This window comes from Neodiprion pinetum, chromosome 5 (genome assembly GCF_021155775.2).
Source record: "Neodiprion pinetum isolate iyNeoPine1 chromosome 5, iyNeoPine1.2, whole genome shotgun sequence".
Taxonomy (NCBI): domain Eukaryota; kingdom Metazoa; phylum Arthropoda; class Insecta; order Hymenoptera; family Diprionidae; genus Neodiprion; species Neodiprion pinetum.
This window is the reverse complement of record NC_060236.1, coordinates 23,273,828-23,300,674: the sequence shown is the minus strand read 5'-3', so window position 1 is coordinate 23,300,674 and position 26,847 is coordinate 23,273,828. Positions and strand designations below refer to the sequence as shown.

The window sequence follows — 26,847 nt, the reverse complement described above, 5'->3', positions numbered from 1 at the left end:
GATATATATTTTTTTTTTTTTTAGAATTTTCCGTAATCTAGTCTTTTCACAAAAAATTTTAAAAATTTGGAAAAATGAATTATTTCACCGTCATTTCAAGTTTCGTAGTAATGGCTTCAGAATAATAATCTCTTAGAATTTCTTAATTTCTAATAAAAAAAAAAAAATGAAAAAACATGCCCCTCAAAGGGTTAAGAGGTGTTTGCTAAAAGAAGTTTCACCGTATTACCATAATGTAAATTTTATTAGAAGGAAATTTCGATCACGTCTTTTTCAGTCATCCCAAACTGAAAAACTCGATATTATACAAATTCACACCGACTCCCCCCTTAAATTAGCCTTGGGAATGCGGAGAGGGCCGCATACACGTAGGTACAGATTACAGGAAAACACCCTGACATGCAGGCAGTGACGTTCGGAGCTCTGATCACGTAACCCAAGGCGTAATGCTTAATTTGGGAAATTGGCTCGAAGCGATTCCTACCCTTTCTATCGACTTCGACTTTATTTTTTTTCTCGTTTTTCCGAAGTCTGATCGGCGCTCGAGCCACCGGAGTGCTAAGGTCTACAAATTTTAGCCGGGGAAATTGGACGTGAAAGAATAAACAGATGGAGAAAGTAGATTGTTGAAAATTTTACTCCTGAAAATCCTTTTTTTTTTTTACTTTTTTTTCACAGAATCATCATCTTTTAGAATACTGGTATCACTGATTTGTTTTTTGGTTCATTCGGTCGAAGGGCGAAGAAACTAGAATTCGATCTAACAGCAACGCGAATTCTCAAACTACTACTGACATTTTGTGGAAAGGAATTATTACGAAATTCTTATGGAACAAGAAATATTTCAAGGCATCTTCACGTACCGTAGTTCAAAAAATTCACAGATTTCTTGAAATTGAACAACAGAACGACGCTTCTAAACAATCGATTGGTATCTTCCAAGTTTACAAGTAAAGGTACTTGCCGACCTTGTACAAGGTCAACAACATTTGATACGTGAAAATGTATTACGATTTTTAAACCGCAATATTATCATTTTCTTCTCTGTCCCATCGAAAGTAAAGAAAGTTTTTAACTTGATTATACAATTTTCTCATTTCATTTTTATCGAGAATTTCGTATCCTTTAAATACACGAGAGATGATATTTTTCGGGCAGCAAGAGGATTTACTTGAAAATGTAGAATTGAAAGAAATGAATTACGGCACTACCACGATTCGAAGAAACCTTCGTCCGGTGAATTGAGGAAAAGGTTCACTGTACGCAGATAAGTTATTCAATGTCAAGAACTGTCCGACATAGTTAGACAAGTTGATTTTCATAAATTCCCAGCTACGGCTTTCAGGAAATGAGAGTGTCATTCAACGTCGTTAAAACCTGACAAGTAACTCACAAAAGTCAAGAGCCATACTAAAATTTTTCCGCGTACACTTCTGACAAGTGTCAATTATCCCAATTCTGCACTAATTCCAGCTTACAATTCTATTCCTAATATCTTTCAAGCGCTAGCTAATCACCGTGAATGACATTGTGAAAAGAATTGCCACATCGATCGGGTCTCTTCACCCTTCGACGCTCCACGTGTTGCTCAAGATATACGACACCGATGAAAAGACGTTAAAAGCACAAAGATGACTGCTTGGTAAGTCGCGAAAATGTTTAATCAAGTCCAATAGAACCCTAAAAACTGCAACGAATAGAACTGCTTATTCATACAATCATGATGGAATCCGTTCAATTTCAGCTGTCACATTTTACCATCCATGGACAGATCGGCAATTTTTTTTTTTTTTTTGTCAATTTGAAAGCGTTCAAGATCCTGAGAGCATAAAAATTCAAAATCAATTACACCCTACCCTTCATCAGTCTCGGGATTACTTTTCGACTTTTCGATCGGTACAAAAAGTTAGATATCTCAGCAAGAAATAGGCCTAGCCAAATTTTCCCGATCGCATTTGAAAGTAAAAAGAATCAGCTTAATTATAATTTCTTGAAAATTCTCTACGACCTTTTTACCAATCACTGGGTGATGTTGAACATGTTTTTTTGTTTTTTCATACTTTCACAGAGTCGTGCGTAACTTTTTGGAAAACGGACACAGAAATCAAGGTTATTGATATTGACAAGACAACTTGAGGAATTTTGACAAGGAATGATCGTAAAAAAAATTTCCAAAAAAAATACCAAAAGTTTGTGATACTTTCGAAACGAGATAATCTAACTATCTTGACCCTTGATATTTAGTTTTAAACTCCGTAGTTCCTGAGTTACGAGAAATTTTCAAAAAACTACTCTACAAAAAGTTGCATAACTTTGCGAAAAACTTTTCTTTCAACGTTTCGCGCGCATCATCGATCCGTTTCTTTTTCGTGGCCCTTAAATTAATTTTGTATCTCTCGAGTTTTGGCCCTTTTTTTTTTTTTTACCTCCGTTCTTATCAACGATGCCGCGGAATTTTCGAGGCGGGTCAGAAATCGAGCGAATCAAAGGGATCCATTAAAAAACGCTCGAAAATGCAACCAGCCCCAAACACGTCGATCAAATATTCATGAGTATTTCACAAACACACACCCAAACGTGAAATTTTTTCCTTTTTTTTTTCTTTTTATTTTTAAACAGCTATCGGAGGTAACGGGTAATCAATATAATGGAACTCTCGCGTGGCTGCCGTGGCCCGGGATGCGAAAATATAACCAAATACTCGACTTCCATCCAAAGCTGGGAGACGTAAACGAAGCACGTTGGTCGAGGAAAATTTTCTGCGTTGAAATACCGTACATAACAACAGACCCGCAGCTTAACTTGACTCTGGTAATTTATTGTATGGAATAAAGCCACCCGTACGTTATCACAGTTGCATTCCACGGCCATGAAAAACATTTTCTTAAACTGCACGATTTTTTTTTTTTTTTTTTCAAAGCATATACTACCATATTCGAAAAATTGGTGGAAAGATTTTCTTGCGCGACATTTTTTTGTTTCAGCAGTTGAGAATCAAAGAACCTCTCCCCTCAACAATTGCAAATGAAAAGGTATAAAATAATTACACGGTGTGAGAAAAATTTTTTCTCAATGAATGTTATCGTTCGACACGAAAAATCTTCAGATATATTTACGTATATATCCGCTCGTTGATATTGACAGCAACATTTGATCTCATTCATATTTTATATATTTTTTTCTCTTCTTGTTTCGTTTTTTATTTCACTCTAGCTGATAATGAATCGCGCCAAAATTCGGGAAAGAGAGGAAAGAGGGAATGAAAATTGAGGCATTAATTCCCGCTGGCTAGGAGTTTGGCACAAAGGGAAACTCGCTGTTTTGACACTTCATTAAATCAGCGCTTAACCCCTCGAGGGGTTTGATTATTGCAAACCTGCAAATGATCCGCAGCACAGAAATGCACGGACAATTGTTATTCCGACGCCTCGAGCCATGGTATCAACCTTTGATCCACAAATCTCCGAGTATATCAAATGACGTGTTTATTCGACACGTCGTGCAGGCTGAATACCAAAAAAAAAAAAAAAAGAGTTCCAAAAACATACACCGAGATATTTCATTTTTGGACATCCACAATCACAGTACTGGTCTATAGGATTCGGTTCCTTCTCATCGTCCGATTCCAACGGGCGATGATTATTTTACAACGAAACTTTTCGCGCGACATTTCCTTCCGTTTGTTCTCTTTCGTCAAATAATGTTTCGGATTTCGCAAGAGGAAAGGTATTTTCGCGGGATATTCCTCATCGAAATCCACGCGCGAGACTCATTAAATGTGTCAAACAATGTCCGAGAGGTCCTCATTCGTTTCGTCTACCGGCCAATAAATTTTTTATCGTTGTTTCAAGCGGACGTACTAAATTCTTATCTTTCGCATTAAAACCGTATTAAAGCTATAACCGAATCCATAAAAGAGAATAATATATATATATATGTGTGTGTGTGTGTGTGTGTGAAACACGTATCGCTTTGAGTTTGCGAAAGAAAGAAAATTCTTGCGGGATGTTACGTCGAACAAAATTTTGGAATTATTAACAATATTTTCTTCTTTCTTTCATTGTACAAAATAATTTTATGATTCTGGTAAGATAATTAATATGCGATTCATTTTCATAAAATATATCATTGGAAAATGGCAAGATTTTTTAGAAACCAACGTAGATCAGCATCACGTTAAAGTTTTCTAACCACCTTTCTCTTCAATTCATATTTTTGCTTCGACCTCATGTTTGTTGAATATTTATTGATGTTTGATAGAAGTAAAAATATGTAATTAAGTGCAAAAATAATGGCCAACTTGGAAAAAGAAAAAAAAAAAAAAAAAAATGTTTCAAAAGTACAAACTCGTTGGAAATATTATTATCAGTTTTGGGATTCTGGTCGCGTATTACCACCGAATATAGTTTGTGAAAATTCAGTTTTCTCTTTCTAACGAATCGACATTCCATCTACATGTAATCAAGAAAGAAGAATAAAAATTGGAGTAGAAGTGAGGCGAATAAAAAAAAAAAAAAAAGAAAAACATCGTTCGACGAAACGACATAAAACCAAAGCCGCGTAAAAAACACGATCAATTCTTGCAAGATTTTGGCACCAAAAAAATCATCCAAATCTAATTTATTAGTGAAATATCATGTACACAGGTTATAATATTATGCAAACTGTACGAACGATTGCGTGAATCCAACAGCGCAGCGACATTCATTTCTGAAAGTAAATGTGAGAAAGAAAAAAAAAAAAAAAAAAAGCTCGCAGCGAAAAGCAGTATCTTATTTAACCAGAGCAAAGCTATTCATTTTGGTAATTTATTTCTTTGTCTTCGAGGCCCGTTTAAATGCTTTTATTGTTTTGAATAAAAGTCTGTACAATCACGCTCGACATTCTCGGTCGAAATTCTTTTTCTACCGCTGTTTGGTTCGTTTGTGTATTTATTTTCTCCTTTCTTCAATTTAATTTTCCGTTTTTCCTTTCCTTACATCCCGGTTTTGAAACGCCACTGCATTGTTTACACGTATACATAGGCCTTTTCATGCCACCTGAAACCGTTCAGACCGCGTAAAAATGTGAAAGCTTTTCTTTATTTCCTCGGCATTACCAGGAGTTTTACGCTAACGAGCATAAAAATTAACCACGCGAGGAAACTTTGCTGATGCCGAACCCCGGCGGGGACGGGTCTTTAAAAACTTGCCTCCGTTTTTTACGATGAGTCAACCCGCAATATCTTAAATCATATTTATAAACGACAACATTGTTTTTCCCTGACATTTTAATTAGTCTTGAATTTTTTAATCTCACCCTCCTTCCTAATTTTCACTTTTTCACTTCTCTCGCAGAAGCACTCGGGGCGTAGACTTTCAATATTCCCCAAGTCTTTCCCCTAGATTTTTATGATAAAGTTAATAATAATAACTTTCGGAAATTTGTCTTTTCGGAGTTACACCCTTATGGCATTTTGCCCTTTCGAAACTTTGCTGTTTCGTCAAGGTTTGATTTCTTTCCTTCGAGTTTCGCGAGCGAAAAATTCGGAATTTGACGCTTTCGGAACTCTTTGAATTCGCAATTTCAACCTCGCCTCGCTATCCCTTATCGTAGAATCTTGAAGACCACGAATATCGAGTCGCATTTGCTGCAGGTTGAGGTAGAAAAAAAATTGAGGTAAGAAAAAAATTATACAGGATTGCCTGGATATATTATGTACAGAACTAGACGGTAATCAAGGATCGCGTATGAATAATGTATGGAATTAGAGTGGCGCTTCGCGTGGTCTCCGTTCGTCGTATTCATATGACGGATAAAGACTGGCGATGAAGAGACCGAAAGCAGTTATTTGGAAGGTCACTTTGGCCACGACTTATCGAATACGAGAAAATAATGCCTGTTTGTTCGCAAATAATACCAAGGCATTCGAAAAAGGATGGAATAAAATAATCGAAGCATCGTCGAGTCTTAGATTCTCCCTTTAAATTTTAATTCGTGGTTCGATCAATCAAATCCGCAAATGCTCGCGATAGTTTCGATTATATAAACTGATGCATCCGAAGTATAACGCAGATTAAAAATCTTCCTTTTGTGCAAATTGTAACACACGTTGAGATGTTATTTTGAAAATGGTGCAAAAACCAAGATCATTTAATAAAAATGACTGTTACACAGTTTCTCCTTGGAATCTCGTTTTCTTATCTTGCAATTGATAATTTTCATCAACGAATTTCGGTGAAGATTTCTCAGTAATTTGTATTAAAAAAAAATCGATTCATTCGTACAAAGAGTTGGGACGGGAAAAAACCATGCAAAAAAATTGTACGCGTTCTGTGATATTAAATACACACGTATGTTTATGAAACTCAACAGCGCGGACAAAGTTTGTCTTCGAAACGATTTTCACCTTATCCGCGGTTACAACTCTTTGATGATTTCATCCGTCACATCAATACCTTCCGCTGCTTGTCTTTCCACACGTTGCTTCCTCGGAGTTTCTGGTTTGGCTTGAGTTATGATAATAAATGAAGAAACACATTTTCCCCCTCTGTATGCGGTGAATGTAGTCTTAATTTAACGAGAACCGGTAAGTTGGGTTTAGGGTCGGTATCACACACACACACACACATATGCGGGCATGTTTATTTTATATAGGTGTAATGTATACGCGATTCAAACCCGTGCCACAGCTGCCCGTGGCGTACGAACAAAGCTTTGTACCTTTAGGTAAATATGTGCGTATTTCTCATACGCAAGAAGGAAAAGCTCGCAAATAAGCGTTCGTGTCGATGCTTTATTCACTCGAACTGAAACAGTTGAACTCAACCTTGAATTACTCGCCTGTCGGCACGTTGGCACTTTTTCGGACTTGCCCACCGTCAAGCTCGGGCTGAATTTGAATTTGATGCTTTGAGAAGACGTTCGAAAGCAACAATTAGTCGGGAGGTAAGTTTCAGAGACGAAAAATCTCGGCAACAAGATACCTGCGAGAGAATTCGTGGAATGGATTTATGCAACCCATTCGTTTTACGTGTAAGGGCAAAATTCTGGGCGCTTGATTATTTTCTGTTTTCATTTTCATATTTTTTAATTCTTTTCAAACGGACGGTATTTTTCCGCGCAGTAGTAATTCGAGTTTCTCTCAACCGCGCACATTTTCGTCGTACCTACGTAAAATTTTTATCTTCCCTCGATTTGAAATTCATTTTTTTTTTCATTGTCAGGCTTGTGAAACGAAATGTTTTTGAAAATTTCTTCTAACATCTTCCGATTCTTTCTAGAAATTTAATTCCGGGACAATTTATAAGATTTTTGAATTATAAATGTTTAAATATTAACCACCGATTAGTTTGAGAAGAAAATAATCGTTTCAGAAAAAGATAAATTGACAAACAAGACACCAACGAACATGTACGTTTTTAATGCAAAATTGATGATATTGATTTTTAACAATGAGTATTGTGTCAACAGCGGTTTCTGACTTTTCAGAAGCACGAACTCGATACTCATTCAAAACTCGATGATCACCGAAAACAATATATTTGTATATTTTGAGTTTGACGATTATAAACAGAATGTGCAAAAATCCGATGTAATACTCGAAAATTCACATCTGTTTCAAAAGTGATTCGTTAGTAAAAATTGTTTAACTACAACGACAAGAGAGCTAGCTTAAACGAAGTGAAAATTGTTCAAAACAAAAATACCACAACTGGCACGACGATTATATATAAAAGAATAAAACAATGTTGTGAATTTTTGAAGACGAATAAAGGCTCTCTCCCCGTCTGAAAAACTTTCATAAAGGCAAGTAGCTGCTGTATCGAAATGGAGCAGCAGCCGTGGTCTGAAATTGGTTGAACCATATACGTTGTATATACTTTTGAAATTCCGCGGTTGGGGAAAAAACTTTTCCCGTAGGTATACCGAAATTGTTCGTGAGACGAAATTAATTTTACATGAGTACGAGGAAGCCGTAGATTTAGAAATGTTTGTTCATACTTTCGATTGTCAATCTCGGAAACTTTTTCACAGGTATCGCGAGTAATCACCAGAACGGTGCGTAGAAAAAGAGAAAAAGTTCGGAAATCCACGAAACAACGCCACTCCGCCTGGCCCACCCTTAAAAATAAAAAGAATTAGCATATATTTTCCGAGATCCTCCGTCATTTTCGTTCCTCGCATTCTTTTCATTCCTTTTTCACGTTCAAAATAATTTCTGCTTATTATGCCTCTTTGCAACCTGAATTATTGCACTGACGTGAGTAAAAAAATGTCATATCCGTTGCGGTTGTAATCAAATTTCAGTGAAATGGACATCGCTGCGTTTAAACGCTTGAAAGATTATTGGAATTCAGTTATCTATACCGCACTTTCTAATTATCGCGCTATTCAATCACTTTGTTTGGTTTACGAAATTTTTCTAGTTACTGTAACAAATGAATTTTTTCTCAGTGTAGCAACAAATTATTATCCCACGAACATTAAATTAACGTAACAGTGACGAGAAAATATCAGGGATAAAAATGACCGTATAGAAAACAACGACAACGACAACGACACTTGTTTCAATATAATACGAAAAACCATTGTTAAAAAAATGAAAACAATTGGGTATTAGGAATGTTTGCAAAGTAAACGCAACGCTAGAAATTTCTCTTGGTTCGCGTTTAATCGAATCAATTTCTGCAGAAGTTGTGAGCGGTATTCAATTACCCGACGCGGTCATAGATTTAATTAAATCACTCAAAGCCGGCATGCTGCATACGGCATATGACGCGTGCATATCTGCAAGCATATGTAGAATATAAATGCAATTGAATCGGTGCATGCAGCCGTGTAAGTTCGTAACGTGTTTAGAAAAGGAAACTAACGCGATACGTCCGTGCGTAAGTAATTAATTAATTCTTATTGCCAATAACAGTCGTCGAAGTCATATATAATTTTACGAACCGCGGAAACAAGGATTCAGTGTTATGTCTCAGCACTCGACGTTTATGAGGGACGGCGTTATGTACGGGGTTGGACATTTATGGTGTCGCTGTAAGTTCGTGAGGTTTAGTCTATTTTATTGGGATATGATGCGCTCAAAATTACCTTTGAAATTTTTTATTTATTTTTTTTTTTTTTTGCTTCTTTCTTCACTTCCAATTTTATTTTGCCTAGAGGAAAATTGTTAAGAGGCGTAACGGTTTGAGTCACGCGATCGAAACCACCAGGATATTAATTTACTTATAAGAAAAAAAGACGCGGCACTGAATTCGGAACAAAGATTTGAAATGTGAATTTTTACTGAAAAAACTAAATGAAAACTATGATAATATCTGATAAATCGCATTGTTCGCGCTATGTTCAAATTTTGGTGAATCATGTAAGCTCATTTTCCTTCACGAATTTTCTGTGGTGCAGTTTTTTTTCTTCTCGAGCTTCTCAGTTTCATTTCTATCGAGGCTTGTTTCTTGAACTTTCGAACTAAAAAATACCCAAAACCGTTGCAGGTGACAACTAACAAAATTATCGTATTTTCCCGAGTTTTCAACGTAATTTTGCTAATCATGGTTATTTCTGATTTTCATGGATTTCCAATTTAATAGACGTAACTTTAGAATATTGGGTGATCCGAATTGTTGAATTTTTGTTTTTTTTTTTTTTTTTTTTTTTTCAAATCGATCGAACGTCATGAGAAAATCTTTCTCCGAAGCTCAACTTCTCGATAGTCTTAACAACAAAATATTTTCATAGATAATACACAGTAACGATTGTAGTTTCCCATAATTCCACGATCATAATTGCCTTCGTACATCAATATCAACAAAAGTGTCATTCATCGAACTTCATGTTTGTGCAAAATAAATTTAAAATAGCAAGAAACTGAACTTAACGATCAAAGTGCTCGAGACTTTCCCCGGAAAACGGTGTCTGCAAATTTTTCACGCCATCGATGAAAATTTGCGACTTTTATGCAGTACATAAAACCGTATGAAGAATGATTCCGACATGTGCATGCGTATACATAGTATGGGCGTTGTTAATACATATGTATTTATGCTATTGCATGCACGGAGATTTCACCCGCGCACATCCCGTAAACTGTATCGAAAATTGATTTGTTAATAACGTCGCATGCGAAGTCTGGTACAGACATACCGTATATTCGCAGACAATGTACACAAGGATTCCTGTATATATATATATATATACAATAATATAATTCAGGGTGTTTCAAGAAAAAGATGAATTTTTTTTTTTTTTTTTCTTATGGTGTCCAAAAATCGATAGTATACCTGAAAATAAAAATTTTGGCGCCAGTATGAGCTCTTGATATCAATAGTAAGGCTTGCCTCTATCCATTTCTTTATTTTCCATTCAAATAACACGGGAAATTTTTTTTTTCTTATTTTTGAATTTACGAAAAAAGTTTATCCCTAATAAGCTGTACCTTCAGAAGCGGCGTCAGCACTGAAAAATCGATTCACGTGAGAGATACTCAGCGATATCGAATAGTTTTAATCAGATTAAGTGAAGCCGAGTTTGGAACGGATTCCCGGAACACCGTGTCTGCAATTAGCGCGTTTGCGGTAATAGAAACGTCGTAAAAGGTGATCCAGGAGTAAGGGAACGAAGGTGAAGAGAAGGAAGAAAATAAATTTGTGTAAACTCACCGTTGCTGACGATCGAAAGAATGACAAACCCAGCCAGCCACATCGCAAGTCCGGTTTTCGATGTATTCATTTTTCTTTTTCAATCAACGAAACACACTTTAATCGTAATTCACATAATATCGACACACTGTATCACTGTATAAAATGCGCGGTCGGATCTGGAACAGAAAAAAAGTAATTTGCAAATTAGTCAATCGTGTGATTTGACAAATTGATTGCTTATCGATAGTGTGAAGATTAAAAAAACAAATGGAAATCACATGTTCATTTTATCTTGATTTTTCTCACGCGATTTTCGTTCGGGAGCATTTTGAAGAATGACAAATTTTCTGGTTGAATTGTGCGCTTTTTACTGTCATTCTTCTTTGTTCGTTGGTTTTTTTTTTCCTTATTTTTGTATTTACTCTCTATTGTTATCATTTTGATGAATCCGTTTTTTTTTTTTTTTATTCCAAGGCCCTCGTAAAGCTCGACGCAAAGCTTTGTTGCGGTCACCGACGTTCAACTTCCTGCCGACGATTAATTAACGCGTCAAAGCGCTATATATGGTCGATAACAAAAGGCATATTATAACTATATTACGAAAATTTTGGAGAACGGGGAAAGAGATCCGGGTCAATCCACAATTTTTCAAAGGGTTTAACAAGACTCCCGACACACGCGTGACTGACACGAAGCTTTGTTCGATCGATTTTAAATATCGCGACGGGATGTAAGGAAAAATCAAATAAAACGTACCTACTTCAGGTTATTTTTAATTTATTTATTTATTTCGTTTCCTCCGTATCTTCATCGCGCCGAACTTGCCCGCTCAGCCGTAATTGGACTTCGAGCGATTCCCGTCAGAGATTTTCATCATTTGAATTAGGATGATCCGGGCTTTGAGACAAGGGTGTATATTAGGATAATTGGATCATCTGTTATTCTATTCACCGTAAGGTATCCGACAGTCGTTATATTTCTCAGCACGCCAAATCTTACGCATTTTCGACTCGTGGTAATTTGCATATTATTTTTCCTCTTTGGTACTCGCGTTATACAAACCAGACATTAGTGAATTTTGAACAGTGCGAATGGTGAACGCGATTAAGATACGAATCTTCGACTGCTCCAAAAGTACAAATCGATCGTAAAAATCGCTTTGGTGGTATGCATATTGTTTATTTTATTTTTTTTTGTATTCAATTTTTTCCCCATACTGTAACCTCATTTTCCGAACAGTGTTGATTAATGGAAACGGTACTTTGTGTAAAAATAACATTTAGAAAAATAACCTGTCACAAATATTGCAAACGAAAAGAACCCGAGACAAAAATAACCCTTTAGAAAATATGTTAAAAAAAAAACCTACAAGAACCTAAATCACATTGAATGAAATTACGTGACATTAAGCCGGAATTGTGATATTTTTGTTTCGTGTTATTTTTATCCTGGGTTGATTTTTGTTCGGTACTTGTTCCCAGTACGGTTCGTTCTATCATACAAGAACGGCGCGAAGAGTTGACACGTCCATCCGGCCCCCAATTCAATCTATTCGACGTGATATTCTGAAATCAGGGTGTATGTATAAAAAGTCTGAAATTTTGAGCTTGCGGAAGAGACACTCGGCGAAAGTAAGAGTTCGCCTCGCGGCTCGTTTGGCAGGTTTTATCCCGAGAAAAGCAGGAAAAGTGAGAGAAATTTTAGATGGCAGTGCAGGTATCCACGGAGTAAGCGCTGACATTCGTCCTCTACTTCGGCCTCCTTCCTCCATTACTCTTCTTCTTCTTCTTCTTCTTCTTCTTACTTCCATTTCAGCTTTCCCTCGTGTCCTGTAACCGCCGGCACCGTGACACGCCATTTATTCAAATCACATGTGATGCTTCGTGTCAAAACGCACCCCTGCCCGAAAAGGAAGCTATCTCGCAGCTCCGCGAACCATGTATAAACTTGCGTGTATGCGTCATGTGTGTGTGTGTGTGTGTGAGTGTCTACATATATAGTCGTACTCCTGCGCGAATTTGACTCTACCCGGATGCGAAATTGAGCTCTCAGAAAGCCAAGAGCTCGAGGTTTGGATATCAGCTTTTCTCACCCCACTTCAACTACACAGTTTTAATTTTATGTTATCACCGGTTATACGAAATCCTTTGTCTCTTCTTCGCCTCTCTTATCAAATCTTGATTTGTTTCGCTCTTTTTATCTTCTCCCCTGCGTGGTTTTTAACCACGAACAAAATCGAGCATGGTCTGTAGAAATCATTATCTCTGCGCAATGATTCAAAGGGCTTCCGTTTTCATGTTTTTAAAACTTTTAGATGGCAAAATTTCGATATTCTGTTAATAAATCTGCATTGAGCTCAATTACTAATTGATAATGGAGGAATAACGGATGTCTCGGGTTTTATTTCTCCACAGCATAGCATCGGCATGGTCGAAGACTTCTCAATTCTTCTTTAATCATCACGATCAGCACCGAACCTGAACAATATACTTATCATATATATTCATTGCATATTGTTATCTGCCTGAAAGGTTCTTTCGTAGTTCGAAAATCGAAAAAGCTCTCCATTCAACCCGGCGTATGAGGATAATTTTTTTGTTCTTCACCCGCGGTACATCAGAGATGAATTCAAGATACGCGGTATGTTTGTTCAGAGCTGTCAGAAACCGGAGCTTCAACATCACCCCTCATTTCCCGTCAAGCTAATCAACCTCTACAGCTGGTACTGACGTCGTGATATTCTCCGAATGATATTATGCGTGTGGCCTGTACAACACATTCACTCACATGGGTAAATATAATATGCCCATGCCTTTACATGTAACCATGCAGATTCACCAGAGTCGTATCATTAGCGCATTTATGTGGCTAATCGTGAATTACTACACCGAAAACGGAATAAGATTGCCCGAGGTTCGAGGTTAAAATAAATTGATCTTCGGGCGTATCGAATATCGAATGAGTTTATAAAAATGATAAAACGAAAATAGAGACAACTCGTTTTTTATTGAAATAGATTATTCTTGTAAACTCATCAATTTCGTGGTAAAACTTTGAAAAGTGAACAGCGCGATTCGTATTCATTTATTGAAGAAGTTCATCCCACACGTCGATACGTCATCGTTTCATTACGGGGTATAATATATATATATGTAGTTTTATCGACGTCGGTATGATCGAGTGCTAGAACAACATACTACGCAATTACCTCTGCAAAGATGCGGGTGTAGGGTATGAGATTGATTCGGAAACACATAAAAGTCTGCGCGTGTTGGGATGTAATGATTTTAGAGTCGAATTTTGAGCTGTTATAATTTATAATAATCCCTTTGAGTCACAGTGGTAATTATTCTCACCGTCTGTTTTATAGACATTTTTTGGATATTTAGTTACAGTTTTACTTTTCAACGTATCACTTTGCACTTTTTTACCATTTCCGATAGTACACTGATAGGTTTTAAATACTAGAGAGTAATTGTTGCGATCTTATGTGAATAATTATTGTTGCAAGCAAATCGATTGAAAAAAATCGTGAAAATTGAAAGAATAATTCATTACCCAGAAAGTTGAGCCTCTACACATTACATACATGTTTTTGAAATCAGATTTCAAAAATTCTAGGTACCGTATCCAGTATCGTAGAGAAAAATTTGAAATTCGATCGAATCCGGAGAAAAAACTGTGTCTAGGAGTTTTTAGGCTCGCTGATCATGAATATTGAATCAGATTTTCAAAATTCAGTACGATGAATCCAATAAGAGACCCCGAAAATCCCCGCACAGAATTTTTTTACCAGATTAAATCAAATTTGAAATCTTCATCCGCCATATTGGATCTGTCATTTTGAATTTTTGAAATCTGATTTCAGATTCGTAATCAGCGTTCTGCTTAAGAATCTGGTGAAGAAACTGGCCACCCAAAGCTTCTACATTCGCTCAATTTGCTTCGAACGGATAAAGTTGGGTGAAATTTATAAATCGTGAATGACACTGCAGTTTTATATTTTTCATTCGACAGACTCTCGATACGTCACGGCGTGTAAAAGATGATATTTCGAGTGAATCAGCAGTCAAGACTCTGAAAATTGTAATTTACAGCAAGTGGGATCCAGCGAATTAGCAAGTCTTCGATAATTTTAGGGTCGTAAATTTGACTGGACAAAATTATACTGTGTAATCTAGGTGACTGACTACAAGACGGACTTCGTGACTCACGGGCGAACCTGGAACGTACTTCATAGAGTTGGCTCATTCACTTGGCACACAATACATACCTTCGCCGTGAGCAAGGAGATTCCTAACTCAATCACCTCTAATTGCATTTCTAGTCAAAGATTCGCACTTTGAATATGCTGAATAATAGAATGTCCTGAATTTCGCTGTATTTCCTTCATCAAGTATTGTAAGAACGAGTGTTCAAGGAATTACATTCTCTATCATACGTGCACTGAGAGAAATTTTTAGTTACATAGTTCTATATATCTATACCTATGGCGCAAAAACGAGCGATGGTCGAATCCCCTAACCCAGAAAAGGAGATTCTCGTGAAACCGCAAATTTGGAATTCGCAATGAAAAATCGATTATCTATACAATTCTAAAATGATCTGTACGCCGTTTTTTTAGATTTAAAAAACAAATGAAACATCCGCGAGTGAAAATAATGCGATTTGAAAAGTATAAACGCATGGTACTCGACAGAAATATATTACAAAGGTATCATCGAATATTATAACTTGGGTTATTTAGAATTGTGCACTCGGGGGAAAAATAATAATCATCAATAATTATGATATTCAATGATAGAAAGTCGAAAAATATAAAACTCCAATTGCAGAACATTTGGAGATATGATTTTTTATCTTCAATTTTCACAGAAAAAAAAAACAAAAATAAAAAAAAAAAATTATTCTCTTTGCAAAAACCGACATCGATGCAAATATTTGAACTTTACGCAAAAAACAAATAAAAAATGCTTCCTGTTCAACCCGACAACACGGATAATTATGCATCTTTCCCTTCTCGTGGAAAAAAAAAACGTGAAAATTTCAACCTTTTACTTCACGTGAAATCCTCTGGTGTATTTGAATCTTGTCTTTTTATTTTCACTTTTTGTACACTTCTCGTTCTACGTTTTTTCCATTTCATTTATTAAATTGTTTTCTCTTTTTTTTTTTTATAGGAGGAAAAGGTTCGTACGGTTTTGATCTTTTATTATCCTGATGCACGACCAAAAAGGAATAAAGTGGGTTGATTATCCTTCAGGGACTCGGAAACTGAAGTTCGGCTTCTTCTTTCCCTCTCACCCAAATTCTCATCATTTCTCAACAATTTTCCTATCGGATATATAATTAGTGGCATGTACTTGTATTAATTCATCATCGGGTATTTTTTTGACAAAGTGCGTCGGACGATTTTTGAAAATCCATCAATTTATCTCACTACACCGAACATTGTATTACTTTGATCACGTGGCTGTGTGGATACAATATAATTTTTCAGTCACGAATAAATTTAGCATTAGTGATGGATTGCGAAGTTGGGTAAACAATAAGCTTTCGCCACCAAAGAAAGAGCGAAAATAAACTTATCGGAATATCACCGAAATCATGAATACTTGAATATATATTATATTTTAATCGTGTCATATTGCAGGATATGTGTTACAATTCAAATCGGATATTATTCTTTTTTTTTTCACCGTGAACTTGGAACCTGCACTGAGAAAAATTTCATTTGTTACAGTAACCGGAAAAATTCAGTAAAACGGGTATCGTAACTATATTTTTCGATTGTGGCAAAAAATAAAAATATTTATAAGGGCTGAGCGATAACCGTAGCTAAAAAAAACAAAATAAAAAAATCGAGTGCCGGATCGTGAGCCGTCTGAAGCCGCTTATTCGTTCCAAATTCGTAATTAAAAAATTGATCGAACGATCTTGAAGAAGAATCCCTGAGTTTTTTAATTTTTTAAAAATGACGAGGAGCATCGCGCCCCCTACGCAGGCTCGCCAGATCGAAGGGAGGTTTTAAATAATGTCTGCATTAGGACCGCCGTCTAATGAAATTCAAATTCTCCCTCTCCGCAGGAGACGCGAGGCTACTCAATAAGCCGAGTTCGAGCAAGCTAGCTGCGGGTGCCTAGCCGGGAAGCTGATTGCGAGAGGAGAGGAGAGGAGAGACCTTTTCATTCGAATTCACTGGTAAAGGTTAAATTGTAGCGGAAGGGATCTCGAGATCCGCGAGTGAATTGTTCGATGATTCAATTCTCTGCCCCTTTCCAAGTATCCGCCACGGTTCGATGTGTCTCCCCGCTTTCAGGTGAGGGTTTTCCGATTCACGCGGAAGCGTTTTCGCCGCCTTGATTCCGATGCTACACCCGAAGAAGGCCCTTCGACTCGACTCGCTGTTTCCGCTTCTCGCTCAGTTTGGTATTTGCCAAATGTCAAGCACATAAAGGCGGACGGCGGAATGATTAAATGCTGGAAAGCGTTTCAACTCTTTCCATCTCTCTCTCTCTCTCTCTCTCTCTCTCTCTCTCTCTCTCTCTCTCTCTCTCTCTCTGTCTCTCACTCTCGGAGTCGCTCTCTATCGGTTTTTAGGTCCTCACTCCGGCAGCACCTTCTCGACACCGAATTAGCTCGCTAATCTTCTCGGTATTTTATATTCCTTTTTCCACTTGGCGGTTATTTTTCTATTTCTATTTCTATTTTCAGTTATATTGTTGCCTAGTTATTTAAGTTTATCTTCCAACTCTTTGTACTTTCCTGTCATTCAATTTTCCATTTCTCTAAACTGTACTGATCTTTTCATCACCGAGGCATGCTTATTCTTTATTTTTTTCTAAATATATGTCATATTGTCCAATATTGTTGTGAACATGATCAATAAATCTCTCTCTCACTCTCTCTCTCTCTGTCTCTTTCTCGCCTCACCTCTTTTTATTCAAGAGTTTCTTCAGATTTTGCAGTTTGTCGAATTTTTTAGAACAACCGAGGTCAGTAGTTTAAAGATTTTCGGAATTCACAACTTTTGTCATGCTCTCATCTCGAATGTAATGCTTCTCTCAAATATGTAAATAAAAAAGAATTTTATCTACATATGTACCGAAAATTGGTACTGAAAACCATTACCGTAATTTTTTGGCAGCCTGTAGGATTTACAGATGATCAGCGATCGAGGAAGGGGGGGATTTTCGCACACCGCTTATAGTTGCTAAACTATACGGCGTAGTTGAGTAAACATTGAACGCATTTTTCGAGGAGGGATTCAGAAAACTGCGTTAATCGTTGACCGAATAATTTTCAATAAAGAAAACAATCGTTTCTTTTGTTTACTTCAAATTTAGGTTTAAACTAACACTGCTACGTGATTTCTGCGAAAGTCTTATTTTTCAGAGGTCAACACGGGGCACAATTTTTGTGAAAAACTTGTTTCACCAAAACCTAAAAAAAAAAAAAAAGAAAGAAAAAAGAAATTCGCCGAATTACCGCTTTTTCTATTTTTAATGATTCTTAGTGTTCAAACCCGGACCTAACTTTTGTAAAAAACTTCGGGATACCTTCCTGGCCATTCAATTCAACCTCTGCAAAAAGTTTCAGAGATACGTTCTTTTTCTCGATGGTAGTCGGTTTCTGTACATTCCGAGTGAACTATTAGCGAGTTTCAGGATTTCAACCTTCCGAGTCTTTGGTGAGTCGTTATTGATTTATTCGGATTCGTAGATTTTCTACAAAGGCACGAGTCTGATATTTGAAAAGTCGATTTTTTGACTCTTCGGTATTTTAGCAATTCAGTATTGTGCCCTTCGTAATCTTGGTCATTCTCTCAAAAAAACAAAAAAATTTTTGCGTTCTCAATTTTTATCTTTCAACAAAACATCTTTTCGTATTTGTGGTTTTTTTCAACGTTTTCAACCGCCGGTAGTTTGACTTTCGGGATTTCGTCCCGTCGACCTTTCTTGGTCTTTCGCATTTTTCTACCCCAACCTGAATTTTCTATTTCGAAACTGTTTCAGACCGATTTCAGGATTCTTTTTCACCGTCAAAAAGTCGAGGAGATTTTTTTCGGTCATAGAATTATCCTAATTATATAAAAAGTTGGAAGAAATTAGGCTGCAAGTGTATTGGGTGAAAAAAAAGTTTAACATAAGTATTAAATATACTTACATAATTATGTCACTCGGTGTCAGTTTGTCATTTTCAGGAAATCATTCCAACGACGCAGAGATAAAGGTTCCTTTTAATACAGACGTGACGTAAGCAACAAACTTACGCGAAGGTATTCCGTTAGCCGTAAACTTTATTAAGTACAAAGGACGTCGATCAATCATGCCCGTGTTATCACGATGGTACGGAAAAACAAAAATAAATAAATATAACATTTCGTGTCAACTTGACCAACATCGGACCCTCACCGCTTTGGATGGTGTTTAAAAAATTTTACAGTATTGTCCCGACACTAAAACAGTTCCCTAAGTTTATCCAGATTTTTCATTCAACCGGTTGGTAATTTAAAAAATATTTAAAGCGATTTTAAGAACAATCGTTTCTTAAATTCTCAAAGAAATTCTCAAAAATTGTATTTTATTCGATTCTTTATGAGCTCTTTCAATTTTTTTTGATCAACTAAAACAATGTTCAAGCGGTTTGACAGTTTCCGAAAAATTCTCTAAACTTTTATTTTTTAATTCGAACATTTATAGAATTGTTCCATCATGGAGATGAACAGAAAATAAAATCTTTTCATCATGGGAGTGGTCTTGAAATGTTCGAAGCATAAAATACATTTTTTTAAAGAATTTTTTAAGACGTCTGAAAATCACTTCAAATAATTATAAACAATTAAGCTGTCAATTGAAAAATCTGAAAAAATTTCTTGTACTGTCTAGAAGCTGAGACAATTTCATTAAAATTTTTTAAACAAAATTAAAACTTTGATCAAGTTGGCACGGATTGCCCCGTACATAAATTTGCATGTATAGTCGATGCCCGATTCCTACTTACACATCGTGTGGCAGAGCGCAAGTAAATAGTGCGCACAATTTACGGATTTGTATAGGTACATTTTTCCGTTAATTCCATTTGTTTAATTGGTCATTTTGAACCTCGGTGGATCCGTTATATTCTATTCATTTGAATTCCTGGTCGTTTATTTGTTTTCCACTCAATTACGTGAGTGCTGGTTTGTGGAATCAACCTTCTCGCCACGACATATTACGATTTATACACCTACTGCTGTATGGATAATTTAAAAAAAAAATATATGGTACAGCTTCGCATAGTTCGAATTTTAATTACGGCATTAACTCAATTGCGTTTCAAGTAATGATTGAATGTATCGAAATTACACAGTTTCTATGCAATTATATCCAGTTTTGAATTCCCCTTCAGATTCAAATCTATTCAAATTCAAATTCCATGCATTATTTTCAATTACTACATATTCGATTACCACGTTTTTTAGCTATCCGAAAACTCGATAAAGTTCCAGTTTTTTATTGCGTTAATGGAATGGATAATTATTCACACTAAAATTTCACTGACAATAAAATTTTATCACCGAGTTTTAAAAATATTGGGCTCTGTACAACCAGGTTGTCAATTATTGCGAATATTCAACCACAATATGGCTAAATTGAGCAATTTTCTGACTATGCTGTTCACGAATTCACAAAACAAAAAATTACACATGTTCTTGAATTCCCACAAGCTCGAGCAAAAAAAAATTATAGTTTTAATAAGATAAAGTTTGCTTTTGTAGAAATCAGAACAATACTTCGAATTTTGATAAAAATCACCTATTTACTCAAACATTTATTGTGAATAAAGCTGAAACAAACTTTAGTTTCGTATTTGAATCAATGTTACCCAAAAATAATAGTTAATAATAAACTGCGAACGTAAGAGACTTGATAAACAATGTTAAAAAATGAATATTTTTCGTATTTCTTCTATTTATCTACGGACTTTTATACTGTCCCTGATTACGTCGTTCAAAGTTCGATCACATATCGGTGAAGACGTTTTTCTTGTTCTTCATTTGTTAGCTATTAAGCAAAAATTTCGAGGCTCATTTATCGACGAAAAAAGACAAAAGCAAACTTTATATGTAACGAGCGAAAATTTTGGTCATCATTCGATGTATAAAATCAAACTTTGTTCATTTAAATATAAACTGAAAAAAGACATACTTTTTTTTTTACTTTTTTTGTTGCCGACCTTTGTAATTGACAAAAGTAACAAAGCACAGAGATACGCACCGAGAAATACGGAGAATACGGAGACGAGTACGATCGAATTTCTCGTCGCTTTGCGCGTAACTCGGTATAAAGTACATTTAACAGATTACCCTTCGCCTCACAATCAGCGAGAGGCACATTACGCATATAAGATATACGTTATACGGATTTAGACTTTCACCCAGGTGCAAAACCCGCCAGCCATCCCAGTTTCCATTTCGGGATCAAATTTTCCGTCTACACCAAAACCGCGCACTCTGGTTTGAACGGATAAAGTTTACAGCAACAGGTTTGATAAGAAAATTTATGGGAATGTTTAAAAAGAAGAAATGTTCGATTTTTCGATTACTTCATAGATATTCTCGATTGTAAAGATCTTCGGGATTCCTTCGGTGAATTCTTTGATCCACCTTCGTACAGTCTTTATAAATATATAAACTAAAATGTATACTGGGTGGGGCAAAAAGAAAAATAAATAAATAAATAAAAGCGGCATCGATGCGAAGCCTGATATTCAAAAACTTTTTTTTATAAGAACGAACATTCTATTTCCCGTGTCAAAATTTAGAAAATTTTTATTCGTTACTGAGATACCCGCTCTTGAAAAAGAGGCCTGGGAAAATTCGCTGGGGGACTGAAAAAAATCAATGTCAAAGAAAGCTCGAATCATTTTTCTTTTTAAATTATGATTCGAAGATTAATTCTGGGATTTTAGAAATTCTTCGAGATTTTATTCACATGACGTGAAACGCTTTTTGTAAAATTATAATCGAAACGCGGGCTTCGTAGTTGAAATTCTGTTTTCCGGAGACATTGTAAAGAAAGTCTACCGTCGAAAAATTCGGCTGTGAATGACGTCGAGAACTTGACCAAAACTGATTGAGCCAACGACCAAAACACCAACCACCAGTCAGATATAACGAACATTTTGGATTTTTCGAAGCGCTGTTACACGGCTGACTTTTTAGATATTGGCCAATTACCTAATTACGTTACTAACTTCAACCTCCTTTCTGGTGGTAGTAGTAACCGTAAATGGCGGACACGATGAAACGTATAACAGCTGAATTCTGTTCCCCGCTTGTTTTTTCACGTTGATAATATTAATTATTAAAAAACTTTGAATTAGGTATTAAAAATCAACAAGATAAACTAAAAGCGCAGTGTTGTACAATTTTTTGTAAACGATTGATTAAAACTAAATCAGACCATGAATCATAATTTAAAATTATATACGTAATTCGAAATCAAGTTGGAGATTCTTTAATATTAATTTTTTTTCCGTTTCCCAGCAACTTTTTGAAAGCTCGATTTTTAAGAACACGTATCTCAGCAATGAATAAAAAATTTTCATATTACCATATGTGATCTGAAAAATCCATTGTTCTAGTTTCAATCAAATTAAAATTTTCAGAAATTGGTCAACGCGTTCGGATTTCCTTCACGTTTCAAATCCGCTCCAACTTTTCTTTTTTTTTTTTTTTTTTGCTTTGCCTACCTTGTATTTTCCGAGTATTAAAACTGCGCAAAATTACCTGACTTTGTTGAAACATTTCCCGACACAATTGTCCACCAGTAAAAGATACTAATCATCACTTTCACGCGTACGCAGCAAATTCTGGACAGACCGAAGAGTGCTCAGACCAGTTAATCTGGCAGCAGAAGCGTGCCTACGATCACATTTATTTCTCGAACGTCTACCGCGTGTGGTACTTATTCTCAATATAAATTATATCACACGTACGACGTAATGATTAATGGACACGTCCCCGGCAAATCGCGCAGTTCAAACCACTTCTCTGGCCGAAGTATAAACACTGTAACAACGACTATTGAGCTCGCTTATCACGAGTGACGAATACTCGTACTAACAATTTTCTGTGAAGGGTGAAATCGAAATGTCACACTGAGAGAAATTTTTAGTTACGGTTGCCGCTCGGTTCTTAACTATTTTCATTTTTTAACGCAATTCGACTGCTGATCTAAGAAAGGATTCCAAAAAACTGCACCGGTCATCAGAATATGATTCAAATTGTTGAGGTTTTGGTCGTTCGACAGCTCTCCACTTCCTCGACAAAACCTACATGAACCGCCGTTACTTCCTTATTCAACGAGGTGGTTAACGATGCTCCCTTGAATACACATCCACAACTCGACGAAATCTGACACACCAGAGAAACTCTTGACACGGGCCCTGATATGAATTTGAACAAGAAATCCCTTCGCGACGGAATATGAATTCCAGAAACTCGACTACGGTCCCTCCCTGAGCGTTCATTCCGCAATGGCACGCAGGCTGCCACTCTACCTTTCAACGAGAACGTTACGACAATGACGGAGAAATATTTTCGACATACCGGAGGTAGATCCAGAGTGCGAGATACTTCGGGAGCATTAAGGTACTCGTGTGTGTCAAGTGGAACGAAAAGCTGGGTACATTTAAGGTGCTCAAGTAAGCGATAAGACCATCCAAAAACCGAACGTTGTCATTAACCGGTAAAAGGTGATGTGACGTTTGAAAAGTGCTTTTGGCGCGTACCTTTTTCACTCGTACATTTCGGCGTTGTTGAAGCGTTTGCAGTAATCACCTTGGGAACGCTTGTTATCACGCGATTACACTATTCATCACTCAACACCGAAGATCTGGTTCACAGTGCGACGAGCTTCGACGTGCGGTGTGTTTACTTTCCACGTAACACTACGAAGGGTAAGCAGACGTCGAGTATCATATCCAAAAAACACACCACAGGCAAAGCGCGCCCGAGAGACTTTCCAAATACGAAAACTACGCCGGATTTTCACCAATTGGAAACGGAAGGTGACACTTTCGGTGAGGCGCATCCATCGGTAAATCGGTCACTCGATCCTTCGAAGGATCATCGGCACTCTTCGACCACCATGATTCGGCACTCGGATAATCCAAGTCTGGGACACTCACTGCATGGTCACTCATTCATCGGTGAGCACAATATTAATTTATCGTAATCCACTCTCTGCCTTGTACAATACACCGATATTTCTTCGTTCGTTGCACAATATGCGGATTAACGACAATGATCGAAACGACGAAACCGACGCACTCAAAATCTACGGCAAAACCCGCGGGCAGTCAGAATTTTCACCGAGCCGTAAATCGAAGTCTCAATTAAATCCATTCCTCGGATCGACGATGCTTGCTCGACGTTCTCGGTCTTCGGATTTCCGGCCGACACTTTATCCAAAAACTTTCACCTCCACACTGCAAGCGCGAAGCTCGCGAATTATTACAATCCCACCATCAACGTACGATCCACATTTTTCACCGATCGCTTTCTCTGCGCCGCTTTCCTGCCTTTCCATTTGTCCGACCAGATTTTCTTGCGTTATCAAACGACCGCCGCGAGTACAACGTTTGTTCGCAGCACATTGGGTACCATTTTTTCTAAAAACACTCTCTCCCTATCTGCTTCTTCACCTCCTTGGATTATTCCGCGTATTCTCGAGTCCAGTAGTGCACAATAACCGTAACGCGGGAGCCGGAAGACACTCGGAGTATAATAACGCCGGGGTAAGTAGTCGGACAAGAACAATGGTCGTTCGAAGAACGAATAGAAACGTAAGAATCAACGTAAAAGGAAAGAAAGAAAGAAATAAAACCGAGAAGACCGGTCAGAATAAGAATAAGGATACGATCGAGTAAACCAAAGACACAGCGTCGATTCGAAAGGGGGGGATGAAACAACCCTTACTTCTAAAAATCCGGAACTTCCATGTTCCACGGAATTTCTCTTCGTTCTAAAAACATCCCGCCCGATCCTAGAAACTGCTTCTAGTCCTTGGCCCAAGGGGTATAAACCCGGCTATAGTCGAGGACGTAACGCGGGGCGCAACGTGCGCTCGGGGGTTGAAGTGCGGCCACGACGCGAGGCGGTTGCGGACTGACGGCACCTCGGCGGTAGCGGCGCCCGTGGGAACCCCGGGAACTTTTCGCCACCCACACACTCCTGCGCACCCCGCCAGTTCCCGCTTCCTCTTATCGCTCCATCCCTCCCACCCTCCGGCCCCCCACTTCCGAAACCCGCTCGCCCCCCACATTTCCCCCACAAGTCGAAGCCCGGTAAGGCGTGTGTGTGTGTTTTTCCCCCCTTCGCCCCTGTTTTGCGAAGGGGGTGAAGAATCGTCGTTGCGATTTTCAAAAATAATTCACGTGTTACACCGGGGGAAATTTTTTTTTCCGATTATCGCTCGGTCCTTGGCTATTTTCGTTTCTCTTTTTAATACATTGTTAGACACGAGAGAAGTTTATCTCAGCGAAATAAATGCGCAAACGATAAGCTCGACGTTAATAATAATATGTTAATTATCGCTGGATGTTTACGCTCGAAATGCTCAACAAGCCTCTTTTCATCCCATCGGTCTCTCGGGTCATCCGAATCGTACATACATTAGGTGACGCGTTGTATACAAGAGCAAACGTACAAATATACACAATCGACTTCACACGTCTAAAGTGACTTTTACACATCGTGTGATTTATCACTGTTGGAAAAATTTGACCAAAGATAATGTTTCGGCGGGACTGCTTTATGTTTGAGTTATTTGTTACATTTCTGCTAATGAATATGAAACAAATTATTGTAATATCAACATTTCATTTGTAATTTGTACTTTCTTTTTCGCTTAGTAATACACTAGAAAATGGATCAATCGACCGAAAAATCTTAGCCGTCCTGCTGGGACATTTTTTTCTTCTAACCATGTATTCAGGTATAACTCTTTGAGAAATGAATTCATTCTAGCGGTGAAAGAGAAATTTTCTTTCTTTCCGTGGCATTTAAGACTGTTCTGGAAACATTAATATATATATTGTAACGTTTTAGGCGTTACGTTAATAAAATATGGATCCGCGAGTTTACTTATTATCGAATCAAAAGAAATCAAGAGCGTAAATAGAATATTGTGAAAAATGCTTTTAATGCAAGATACATGTTTCTTATTTAAAGTCTGAAACAAGACTGTTTTTACAATAATATCGGTTGGCGCAGCAACCTTATTCTTTTTAAAGACATAAGAGGTTTATAAACGTCTTTTATCTATGCTGACTACTAGATCATTAAAGAGGGGGCAAAACGGGTGATTTCACCCTTTGTAACAATATATATATATATATATATATATATATATATATATATATATATATATATATTTTTTTTTTCTTAACAAAAAATAATTTTAAAAAATAGCCTGTAAAATTATAAATGAGAACAAAAATTATACCCACGCATCTCTTTTCCACTACTTCAGTTTACATAAAGATCAGTGAAACTTTTGTTACGAATTTTTGAGAAGTATATTCACTGGAATGGACAGCTGTTTTGAAAAAGTGAGAAGGTTCGTTCACGTGAGCTTCTACCATGAGATTACCATATCGTGTTTCGAGATTATTTATTTCAGGTCAACTCGTTTTGGTATCGCGTATTTGAAATGATTATGAGTGCTGATTTCGATAATTGCGCGTAATTTTATATCCTTCTCTATCACTTTGTCGAAGATTCGTTCGTTCGTTCATTCATTTTCAGTTTAAAATTTACAAGTGTAAATACAATAAATTTCAACAGAGGTAAATTTTATTACCTGTTTTTGGGACTGGAGTATAAACTAAAAAAAATTATAAATTAAAACTAAAACTATTAAAAAATGAAATCAAAATAAATTTGAACTAGGGTAACATCCATTGACGAGAGTACAATAAATTTACAAGTTACCAAAAATATATGATCTTCGGTGTACAATATTTAATTCGTCACTTATCTGTAGGATTATAATTATTTATTATTTTAATTATAGTAATTTAGATCTTAGTTTATACGGTACAAATGCAGTTTTATTCGTACTTTCAAGATCTGCACGATTTTTCATAATTTGATTCATCTATTTTAAGCACTAGACATTTTATTTGTATCAAACATTGATCACGTTTTCCCTTGAAATTGAAATCAAACGTC

At 36.8% G+C, this 26,847-nt stretch overlaps 1 protein-coding gene across 1 annotated transcript in view; it reads right to left on the bottom strand.

Annotated features, from left to right (window-relative positions):
- Positions 1-24,767, bottom strand: part of LOC124218524 (neurotrimin) — a 409,542-nt gene extending 384,775 nt beyond the window's left edge. Inside the window, exons 1-2 of the mRNA XM_046625060.2 lie at positions 23,403-24,767; positions 10,644-10,801 (exon numbers count right to left, since the gene is read on the bottom strand). Coding sequence (XP_046481016.1) covers positions 10,644-10,713 — 70 coding nt within the window. The 5' untranslated portion in view covers positions 10,714-10,801; positions 23,403-24,767. The remainder of the gene's footprint in view (positions 1-10,643; positions 10,802-23,402) is intronic.
- Between the last annotated feature and the right edge of the window lie 2,080 nt (positions 24,768-26,847).